Genomic DNA, 11,693 nt, shown 5'->3' with positions numbered 1-11,693 from the left:
CTGAGTTGTAATTTTAATATTATAGTGTTATTATTTTATTAAAACTGCCACTGTGCACAGCACTACCACCTTAAATGCAGTCATTTGTAAAAATGGTGATCTTGCTACCTTACCAATAAACTTCTGGCTTAATTTGGAGCAGCAGACAAGATTCTGAGAGCTGGTCATCCAGCACTTTCAGCCCTTCTCAAGCAATAGGCAGGCACAAGATAAGGAGGTCTGCAGCTGAGGGGTAGATGTTCTTCCCTTTAGCATGGAAAGGCGTGGCTTTCAGAACTTGTCTTTTGTGCTTTTAAGCTTCCTGACGTTCAGGACCCCAGAGATACTGAACTTTAGACCAGTTAAGTCCTCAAATAAAGCAAGAGTTGGTATACAGGGAGGGTGAAATTTATGCTGTGTCTAGTTTTTAGTAACTAGGTAGCAGTGATCATCTCGACTTCTTCAAAAGACATTTTGTCTTAGAAAGCTGTACTTGTTTTTGTACTGCAAAATAACATGTTTCCACCTATATTTTAACAACAAAAGTGTTACTTTGTTAATGAGCAAACCAAGGCTTTTAAAAAAAAAAAAACTTTCTGAATTAGGAAAATACGATGGTGGCATACAGTGATGGGGTAAGCAAAAGATGGTTTTTTAGAATGGCGTATGATCATCACACCCATTCACAGTTTCCAGAAGAAAGAAAATTGTTCTTTTGTGCCATTAAAAATGACAAGCAAACAGCAATTGCAGAGCTGGCGGTAGCACTGAAATGTAAACAAGTCAAACACTCTGAACAGCGTTGTCTCCAAACCGAAAGGAATTCAGAAGCATTTTTTACTTTGTCTTGTGATGTGTATAGTATGATTTAAGAGCCTGCCAAACTGCAGTTCATTCGAAAGGGAGCAATAAACTATGGGCGTGCTGCCACAGGGGCAGGGTGGAGAATGAAAGTCAGACTGGCAAGCGTTTTACTTCATCTCAGGGAGAGATTTCAAGTCATCTGGGAATCTAATCAGAACTATTTCAGAGGCTGGCTTCACCATCTTTTCTCTGACCATGTTATCCCATCTTGGCTTGCACCCATGCCCTGATTCATGCTCATGCAAGACGGCCACACTGCCAGAACGCACGTGAGCGAGGGTGTGCAGATGCGTGAGCTCAAGCACTCGATCGCCTTTCCAAGCTAGTCACACTCTGCCCACAACTAGTCATTCATCATTTGGAAAAAGAGCACAATAACAATATCAGCAATATGGTTAAGTTTTGGCAAAAGACTACTGGACTCAGATAGGGTGCCTACATAGACATTAGAAAGGATTTTTCTGATATTTCAACCTATCGTAGAAATGCTACAGGTACTTCACCTTAATCGTGACCATCAAGCGCAACTGCCAGATAGCAAACCCTAAGAGCTGGAAGCCACTTTGCTTCCACTGGTAACTCTGACAGGTACATTAAAGGTTCGAAAGCCAGAGGATGACAGGATACCTTTTTCAAGGATAGACTCTGTTTTATGCAACAAAACAACCAAGTTAACTTCTAGTGTAGTGTTCCTACCTCAGTCTGTAGTAAATGATGCTTCTATGCAGTGAGTGAAAAGTCTTAATTTAATATTCTCCATCCCAATTAAGATGCAGTATTTCATGTCCTAATTGTTGGTGTCATTCATCATGCCTCACACCCGCCCCATTATCTGTAGCTATTTTGTACAATGAACACCTTTCTTTTCAAATGGGCAACACGTGAATACCAATGGTGGCAACTCATTATTAGACAGCTGTTTGTGTTTTAAAACCTTGGGCACAGCCTAGAAGGAAGTTCTCCTACCTGCTCTCATTCATTTCGAGGGGGCATGAACAGGGAAAATTCCTGGGGAATTGTGCACCATTTTTGCCAAATACTTTATCCCGAGAACTTTCCAGCTGGCAACTGAAAAAGAAGTTTTCCTGTTTTGCCCCATGTTACATCTCATACCTTCACTACTAAGTTGTTCCAGGTGTCATTTGTATAAACTGTGCTGATTTCCATAGGCTGCTGTATTAGAGGAGACAAACTCTTAGTAAGGATTAGCATACTGCATCTTCAAGCAGTAGAAGGTAAATCACCTGAAAATGTGAATTTTTGTTTTCATAATATAGATGTTAATCTTACACGTGCCAAATGCTGTACGTTACATTTTTCCTTCAAAACAATGTACTGTTTTCTACATATTCAACCTGTAGCTAGTGTAAAATCATTGGTGCCATATAAAAGTATTTTTAAATTTAAATAAATATTTAATTCTGATGAAAAATATTATTTGTTCTGTAAATTGATGGGGATGGTTTAAACATGTAAAATAGCAACTGAGATCGACGTGGGTAATGGGAAACCTTTGTTTCAGCAACTTCTTACTTTTTCAGAAACAGAAGCAAAGCCAACTAAAGGGTTAGAAAGATACTTCTGTGCCATGTCATATGGTTTTAACATTCTTGTTGCACTATTACAGAAGGCCACATGGTTTTCCAAGCTTTTATCAATTCTTACTGTAAAGCAGCTTGCACAACATGGCAGGCTCCCCCAGCCGTGATCTGCAATATCCATTTCCCTGATCTGAAATATTAGCATAACAGTATCTTTGCACTTCCCATTTTATCATCGTATTAACATTCTACTTCGTACATAATTTGAACTTAAGTCCATGTCTTCTCTATTGTCTGGCAGTGAACACTCAAGATGCTGCTGCTAACAACCAGCTTCTGAACTGAATGCAAGAGAGCACAGTTCCTTTTATTTCTAAGACAGTGTGGATGCATTTAATAAACTAAAAACATTCAACAGCATCAGCTGCTCACAACTTGTAAAGTGCTGCTGTATTAGGTTGCCAAATCTAGCCTTTTTATTTATATTACGGGCAAGCTAATCAGAAAAAACATTATGCAACATTTTAAAGCATATCTACAACGCACACAGATATATCTTTAGAAGGTGTGCAGGTCTTTTCCCCGAGACAAAATATGGATTATAACAAATCTACAATGCAATTTTTTTCTACCAGCAAAAATCAGGAGAAAAATAGTCTAATGCTTTTCACTCTTTGAAAACATGCAGGCGACCACTGGAATTACCACCAATCACAACGTACCTGCTTGGGTGCCAGGCATTAATAGAACAGACAGAGGCAAGGTGGTCATCACTGGAGAAGGTATGAACCAATTCTCCAGTAGCATGAAAGGCCTGTATCTGCCTCGGTCGAGACATACTCCCCACCACAAAGCAGTCATCCCTCTTTGGGTCCCACACAGTTTGAAACCTGGTCAGCCACCGTCCCGTGTTGTTGTTGTGCCTGTCAAAAAGAAGAGAGACAACAGTGGTGAGGACAAAACAAACCCCCCTTGCTCGCAGGCTGACTGAGAGACAGGTAACACCAGCAAGTCCTTTTATATTAAAAAAGCCTCTTCATTCTAGGTGCACACTGGTCATAACAGAGCGAGCCCGTCTCCAGTTGAGAGCAGCTGCCACAGTCCTTACACACAACCAATTTATACATTTAGCTTTTTACAATTATTAGCAGGTAACATCATCACAGGAAACATTCAGTTACTTTTACACATGGTTTCCTTGACCTGCACTTCCTTTTAGTGTCTTCCTTGGTCTGAAAATATCTGTCTCCAGCCTCATCTTTACAAATTCTGACCTCCTTGACAGAGGTTTATTTTATATTTTCAACTCTCCTGTGTCTCTCTAACAGAACCCTAAGAAACTGACCCTTGTTTGGTCATCAGGAAAGATGTTTATTCTTCAGTAGGATTTGACTACAGAACCAGGTGACCCTCAGTTTTCTTTGCATGGCCTCTGAAAGGAAAGCCAAGCCCTGTTCCCTGTAGACAGGATACCTGGCCTGAGAATCCCTTGCATCAGCCATGGCATGGCAGTGTAAACCCTCTTGTCTTGTCTTAACTCACCTGATCGTGGTAAGAATAGGGGCTAACGATGATAAACAACTGGTTCCAAAAACCCTGTAAGAGAAAATACAGAAGCAGTTAAAAAACCCAAAAACCTAGATTAGCCTCACACCTATAAGAGCAGTTTGTTACTACAGACCCTAATCCAGAAGACAATTAGATTTTAAGGAAAAGCAGTCAAGACTTTGCTCATCAGAAATCCCTGTGGACTGGTGCTGCAGTCATAGTCAAGATGCACGGCCTTAAGGAGGACCTGGCTAAATGGCAGGCACGCCATGGAGTGAAGATGCCTTGCAGCCAGCAGGCTGAGCCAGCACCAGGGCAGCTTGCCTGGGCACACCCCTCCGGAGCCACAGTGCGGCCAGTGAACAGGACCATGACGGCCACTTCACCCTCGCCCACCCTCGCCAGAAGTTGCCTGCAGCTCGGGATGCAGCTGTGACTCTTCCCTGCCCTGGAGCAGCTACTGCTCTCCCAAGGCGCTGCTCACTAAACCCTGCATCCAGCGGGCCACTGCTGACAGAGGGACAAACAAAGCGACCCAGAAGAGGACAATTCCTCGTGGAAGTTCAACTGGAAGTTCCTCACCATGGCAGCAACCGACACACCCTTCCTTCCTGTCTCCAGGCAGACCCGCGTAGATGGCCTGCACCCACACAGCCATCTTTAAAATGCCCCACATCCTCCTAGAGGGGTCCATACGTGCATGAGCCAAGGGGTGGGTGAGCAGGCCTTCTGTGGCAACGGCAGGCGTGCAGAGCCCATTCTCCACATCCTCTACTGCAGCACCCGCCAATGGCTTCCTCCCGGACTTATCTGGCTTCACCATACCTGATGCCACGCTACAGCAATGGCGACGCCCCAGACCAGGTTCTGAGTGTCACTGGAACGAGCGACTGGGAAGCCCTGGGCTTGGGAAATGCAGCAAGTGCGTGTGTCTGAACGATCCGCATATAAGCCAACTCAAACTGCGACTACTTTAGTGGTGTTGTCTACCCTGCCAACTCTCCTGGATATGACCAAGCCAAAAGTCCCCTTGTTACCTTGGAAATATACAGAGGGTTCAGCAAGACAGTATTTAGTCCCATACCCACATTCCTTATTCACTGAAACCTCACCAGATAAAAGGCTGCCGACAGAAAAAAACCCTGAGCTGGATGCAAAGGGAGCAAGGGTCTATTCCACATTAACTGCCCTCTGCTCCCCTTTGTGTGACTGCCAGCGCCACCCACCAGCAGCCAGTGCTGCGGCTCTGGGAAAGTCTCCAGGACTGCAACAGCTGGCCGGTACACATCGCCACGCTGGGGCATTCCATCGGAGCAAGCGATGGGTCAGGGCCATTAGGCAAAATGTGAGTGGCCTTTCTGCATGCATGATGGGCTCTGTAGCCTTCTGTCAGCAGGCCATGCTCTTCTTCATGGTGCCTTTTTCAAATTCTAAGGCCTATATAGAGAACCCGACATTCCGCAGTGAGGGTCTCGTTCACGGTAAGGCAGGTGAAAGCATAGAGAAGCTGGAACAAACTAAACTGTCCATATAGTCCCAAGGACTGACCCCCAACATCATTCGTAGCAGTCATCAAGACAAGACACCAGGATGCCCAAGAATTTAATTCTGAAGCACAGCTAGAAAAAGCCACACGTCTCCCTGGCTTTTTAAACAAACAGTTCTTCAGAAGAGTTTGGATTATTTTAAAAATGTTGATGGCAGAAGCGTCCCTTTTGACCACCTGATGAAAACCACTGTGTACTTCTAAACTGTACTCAAAGTACGTTTCAGGCAGACAAGACACTCACAAGCACTGGGGGCACTGACATGCCTCAGTGCAAAAGACAACAGCTGCTGCAACACAGTCATTTCCACCCACAGTCCATCCAGCCACATTTCCTATTTCCACAGAGCCAGCGGGTTGCCTCTGGAAAGCTCAAAGCTGGCGCATGACCATGGGCCCAGATGCGTGTGCTCGCAACATGGATGGAGGTTCCACAGCATTTGATGTCTAGTCATGCCTTTGCCAAAAGCACTTATAATGCCACCAAACCTGCCAGGCCCTGGGGACAGCAAATGCTCCTGGTCTATCTTGGGCTGTGAAAAAGGATTTCCAACAAACAGAAAATGCAAACTTCACTCCCCTCCCATTCTCTCACATACCTCAATGTATTGTCAGCACAAGTTGTCACGACTCTGTTACCACTGTGGGGTGAAAAATAAGCTGACGCAACACTCTTTGTGTGTCCTGAGAGAGAGACCACAGGCCTGCTTCCACTGTTCTTCAAGTGCCGAACATCATAAATACCAACATCCCTGCAACATAAATTGGAACACTGCACATGCCACAAGTACTCTTGTCCTTCAGTTACAAGGACGGTATCTGAGGGGGGCATCTCTTCCCGCTGGGCCCTGGAAGCAGAGCCGATCAATTAAGCATCCTGCCCCCTCTGGTGTCTACGGCTGCAGGAAGTGAGGAGGGGTGGGTTGTCCAGTGGCGTTCCCTCAGAGACCCAAGGCCTCTTCCCCACCAAGAGAAGCGTCCCACTGCTATGCAATTCCCTGACTTGTGAGGCCAGGGAGGTTCCAGCTTGGCACTGGTTTTGACACCTGCTGGAGACATCTTTGCTCTGGGAAGCCACAATTTTAATGTTACCTTATTACTGTATTAGCATCTTTCCTCTTTTACCTTTTTATCATTCACCATATTAAGATCTACGTGAACTATTATCTTACAACAGTATTTAAGGTGGCTGGTTCTGACGTCTCCAATCTACCTGCAGACCTATCAAGTAGGTTGATTTGGTTAGTGGGCAAAAGAGAGGGTTTTCTTCATGGTGGCCCCCCATGCTGCGGCATACCGCATCCCTTGGAATGCAGATGGTCTTAGCCTTTCAAAGTTTTAAGTGGTATTTAAAGATTTCTTTAAGAAAGCTTTTCTTGAGTTGAGTCATTTAATTCCTGCTTGTTTAGGAACTGAGAAGCTGTTGTGAAATGTCTTAGCACGGTTTATGAGCTCTGCTCCTCTATTAACTGGACTACATTTTTTAAAGATATTGTTATCAAATAATGTTCTAACGTAGCATTTTATACTGCTTGTTACATCAACTGCCTGGTAAAGGCAACTGCCCCAAAAGTCAACTCAAATAAGGTGGTCTGTAAATCATAAACACATGCGAGTTTTCTCTATTAACTAACCAATAACTATCAACACAAGTTTATGTTGTCTTTTACTCAGTATTTCTGGATTTTGAGACAGTGCCCTTTGGGTGGACTATACAAAAAAGCAAAATAACTAGACCTTAGTCAATGAGTATTAATAGCAGTTTTGCATAAAATGCTAGTAATCTTTGAGGGTTCTTCATTTTTAAACTGGGGAGAATGTCTTAAAACTTGAACTTCAACACACCTTTACGGAGGTGTGATCCATGCAGAAAGCCTTTATCGCATTAGCCCTGCACCGTTCTGGTTTCAAGTATGCCTAATGCATTACACCACCAGGGCTTGGATCACAGCTTGGACCTACCTTGCTCCAGCAGTCATGAAATAATGCCTGCTGACTGGATGAACATGAACAGTCCTTGTTTTTGAGTTGAGATCTGCAAAGAGCTCAGAGGACTGTCCTGGAGTTCTTTGGTCCACTATAGCCACTCCTCCATCCCACATTCCTACTAACAAAGTGGAGGCATCTTTCGCCAAGAAGTCAAACGAGGAGATATTGTACTGCTCATTTCGGTACACCTGAGAATCAGAAACAGAATCAATTTAAACAACCCTGATATTCAAGGCTTAGTCAAAATATATTTTAAATTACTTTGATACTGGTCCTGACAGTAACAGGAGATCACCCTAAATAGCAGCATGCTGGTTGCCACACTGTTTTTGTCAGTCCTCTCTTGGGCTGCATCTTGGGCTGATTTTTTTCTTCCTTTCTAAAAACCGACCTTTTCACCCCACATTGGGAAGCATGCAAACTCAGATCCCAGCAAGGAGGATCTGGCGTTACTCTAGCAAGTTACTCTAGCAACATTCACCTCTTCGAAGACCGCTCTAGTTACGTCCCCGCACCGCACTGTGCCGTCATAGCTCAAGGAGAGAAGCTGAGCAGCATTAAAGGGAGCAAATTGCAAGCAGCTAACAGGCTGGCGGTGGAGTGTGAAGGCATGAATTCCATCTTCCAACTTGCAGTCCTACGAAGTACAGAGCAACACAATTACTGCTACTTCACTTTTTAACACTGAAAGTAGAACTTAGCAAGGCCCTCTCTTGTTCAGCAGGCAAGAGACTCAATAGGAAAGAGTTGGCTCCTCCCACCCCATCAGAAGGAGGGGGCAGGAAAGGTAACATCCATCTACAAGAGAGACCCATCATACTTTCAGGGCAAGGAAACAGCTATCAGAAGGCTTCAATCAGGGTGAATGAAGGGGAAAACTAAAAATATACAGTTCAGGTTGTTATTAATATTCTACACTGCTGTTCAAAGCAGAGGTGGGGAACCTTATGGAGGGAGGGCCCTCGCTGACTCTAGTCCATATGCCAAGAGACAGGCCACATCCCTGATGTGACCAGTCAGGCGGCACTTCCTCCAAGTGGCGTTGGACTTGGGTTTGTTGCACACAGGCTGTTTGTGTGGCCATGTGGCCCCTCCACCTGACCCAGCCCTGTCCTGTCAAGACAGAGAAAAGCGCATCATTGGCACACCCGGCCTCTTTCCTTCAGGAGGCTCTGCATGACCCAGCAGCAGACCATGGGTGTAACGCGTGCCCCTCTGTGAAGGCCACTAGCAGTGCTGCAGAGGGATATCAGTTGACCAACCACTGAACCTTCTGAACATGCACCTGGTGCTGCTAGTTTTCTTAATGACAGTATCCCTCCACTTTTCTAGAGCAGTTTCCATACCTAGGTTTTAAAAGTTTAAACATTCCTACTTTCCTGCCTAAGGTCAATGGTGTACAGAAGCTAGCAAGGAAAGAAAGAATGAAAAAGTCCCAAGAACAACAGATGTGCTGTTTACCAAATCCCAGAGACCGACATGCCCCCAATTGTCTCCAGCTGCCACCAACGTTCTGCTTTCGGATGGATGGATGGCCACAGAGTAAATCCGGCTCTTGACTACTTTTGCTACACAGTCTTCTCTGAGGACCATTCCACACAGTCGAGCTTTGTAACTAGGCCAAAACGATTAGCATGCTGTTAGCACCCACAAAAAGCCTATTTTATTCTCTCTTCTTTTCAAATTTTACTGTTATTAAGGTATTACTTTTAAAATCCTATTTTTAAAAGCAAGATAAAACCAGTTTCTGCATTACCTTTCCAAGTTGCACATATTCTTCTTGGTGTTTTTAGGTTCTACCTGCATAAAAGATTGAAAAGAAAAAGAACTGATCATGCAGGCACCAAATTAAACAAATCAAGTACTCAATCTTATTACAAATCAAGTCAGGAAGTTCTGGTGATACCTGGCTTATTTTTGCCCACGTATTCAGAACGCCTTCAGTTGGCTCAGTTCTTTGATCTTGATGTGCAGGGATCATCTGAATTGGCCCAGGTGGCAAACACTGCTTTCAAGAAGAAAAATTGGCACAGAAATTGGCAGCCTGCCCCACATTTTGCCCTTTCAGTGCATCTCACAGAAAAGCAACAGGGAGAGACATGGGTTTTTTTCTATATCCCAGAACTGCTTTATGCAAATGCCTGAAGAGCATTTGATCCCTGAAGAGCAGAGCGAATACAAGCCATAGCACTGGACTAAGACCCCAGGAAATGCTTTGCCAGAATCTCCAACCCAAAGCACCCAGCAACACAGGAAGCAGCCAAGAGTGGTCTGAGTTGCCAGTTCTGCCCTCCGTGTTTGTCCTCTTACATGCTCTTCAACTGACAGTTCTGGCTCTGCAGGTTTCTCTGGCAGGGGAATGCCCAGGGGGTCTACTCTTTGCAAGCGCATGGATCTTCGACAAGCTGTCTCAGCTTCTGTCTTTGAAGGTTTAACTCTACAGAAACAACAAGTGCACCCCTAAGACCTTACAACATTTCCACTATTTCACATCCATCACATTAAAATATTCCACACCTATCCAAAAGGGGAGATTCAAGTGGATTGTTCCTAGCCCTGCCTCTTAAGTAGGAACTAGACTTAATCTCCTTCAACAGCCATTTAAGAACAAACTCTTCCAAGTTACTACCAGCAATATTTGCTAGCACACAATGTTATTAACACCATTATTTTGGAAATATTTTAACAACATATTAGCAAACAAAACCTGGAATAGTATTTTTAATCAAGAAATTCCAAACATAATACTAACAGAAAAATGGCCAACGGCAGAATTGCAAGGGTTCAGTTTTCAGAAGTAACTAGCTAGGTACCATCACAACTTAAAACAGGGCAGAAAAAAAGTTGCTAGAATCTTTACCCATATTTAAAATACTCATCTTATTTTACCTTTTTATTTCATGAGACTGCCCTTTGATTGTCATTTCACGAAGTCTTGCAGCTGACTGAAAAGAGAGCAAAATCAAGAAATTAGATGCAGTCCACACTATTAATTTAGCTCATAAAATTCCATCATTCTTGCTTCAGATTTAGCTAACTCAAGTCAGACCCAAGAGTTAAACAACAACTGGAATATCCCCAAAGCTTGTTCCTTATCCTTGACACTGATGGCTTTTATTTAGCTGGCTATTTTTATCTTCTCCTGTTCTCTTATCCGATTGATGACTGCTTTACTGTATTTTCTTATTCACACAAATTCATTTTATTTAACTGAATGGTGACAGAAAAACGTTTAAAGCGTATTTAAAAATATACTGGCTTTACCAAAAAAAAAAAAAAACCCTTCCTGTTGCCTTATTATGCCCTAGTTAGGCAAGCACAACTGAAGTTGGATTCCTTAACTAAAACTGTCCAGTTGCAAATATGACAGTGACTCTGTTCAATAGTAATATTAAGTATTATTGACCACAACAAACCTCAAAAAGCTTCAGAGAAGCAAAATATTCAGCGTTTTCCGTTATATTTTTCAGTCTCTTTTTCTCATAAGCTGATAGCTCCGTTGAGTCATTCTCCTGCAAATAATGGGAAATATTTAGTAATGCCAGGAGCGGGAATTTCAAGCCCCGTCTTCCAAGCAACTCAAAGCGCCCGTAACAGTGAACAGATACTTCTCTTACAAAGCAACAGGCGCTCGCTTTCGCTCCACCGTTCTCGGGCCGACCAGCTGCGGAAGCGGGCATGCCGGGACTCGCCTCGGGGACGGCGAGCTCCGCCGGGCGGGAAGAGGCCTCCGGCTCCCGCGGGCCGGGAACCCCGCCGCAGGCCGCCTGGCCCCCCGCCTGCTCCTCCGAGGACCCTCCGGGGCGGCACGGCTGCGCCCGCGAGCGCTTCGGCGCCCGGCGCCCGGCGCGCTCCTCCGCGGGGACGGCCAGGGGCGTGAGCACGATCCTCACTTGCTTCAGCAGCGCCGCGCTTCGCACCGACCCTCCCGGCGGGCGCGCGGCGGCGTGTTCCGCGGCGACTCGCTCCTTCGCAAGAGAAGCACCAGGCGCTCGTTAGCGACACCCGCCGCCCAGCCCCGGGCACCGCGAGGGGAGCAGCTACCCGGGCAAGCCCCGCGCGATGCCGCCGCCGGCAGAGCCTGTTCCGACTCAGGCCCCAGGCCCCGCGCAGACCCTCGGCCGCGGGCCAGGCGCCAAGGCTGCGGCCCCACCGCCCGGGCTGGCCCGCAGGCGCCGAGGCGCGGAGGCAGGGCGTCGCGGCTCCCCTCCCTCAGCGCGGCGCCC

The 11,693-nt window shown here is 45.5% G+C and overlaps 1 protein-coding gene across 1 annotated transcript in view; it reads right to left on the bottom strand.

Annotated features, from left to right (window-relative positions):
- Positions 1-2,439: 2,439 nt before the first annotated feature.
- The window catches only part of WDR76 (WD repeat domain 76), a 10,473-nt gene continuing 1,219 nt past the window's right edge, over positions 2,440-11,693 (bottom strand). The window contains exons 2-14 of the mRNA XM_044444871.1: positions 11,085-11,435; positions 10,884-10,979; positions 10,357-10,412; positions 9,778-9,904; positions 9,374-9,475; positions 9,224-9,267; positions 8,929-9,082; positions 7,949-8,104; positions 7,441-7,655; positions 6,078-6,230; positions 3,927-3,980; positions 3,107-3,307; positions 2,440-2,574 (exon numbers count right to left, since the gene is read on the bottom strand). Coding sequence (XP_044300806.1) covers positions 2,505-2,574; positions 3,107-3,307; positions 3,927-3,980; positions 6,078-6,230; positions 7,441-7,655; positions 7,949-8,104; positions 8,929-9,082; positions 9,224-9,267; positions 9,374-9,475; positions 9,778-9,904; positions 10,357-10,412; positions 10,884-10,979; positions 11,085-11,435 — 1,779 coding nt within the window. The 3' untranslated portion in view covers positions 2,440-2,504. The remainder of the gene's footprint in view (positions 2,575-3,106; positions 3,308-3,926; positions 3,981-6,077; positions 6,231-7,440; positions 7,656-7,948; positions 8,105-8,928; positions 9,083-9,223; positions 9,268-9,373; positions 9,476-9,777; positions 9,905-10,356; positions 10,413-10,883; positions 10,980-11,084; positions 11,436-11,693) is intronic.

Source organism: Varanus komodoensis, unplaced genomic scaffold (assembly GCF_004798865.1).
Source record: "Varanus komodoensis strain SLA01 unplaced genomic scaffold, ASM479886v1 scaffold46_1, whole genome shotgun sequence".
In the NCBI taxonomy this organism is placed as follows: domain Eukaryota; kingdom Metazoa; phylum Chordata; class Lepidosauria; order Squamata; family Varanidae; genus Varanus; species Varanus komodoensis.
This window is presented reverse-complemented; position numbering and strand designations above follow the sequence as displayed.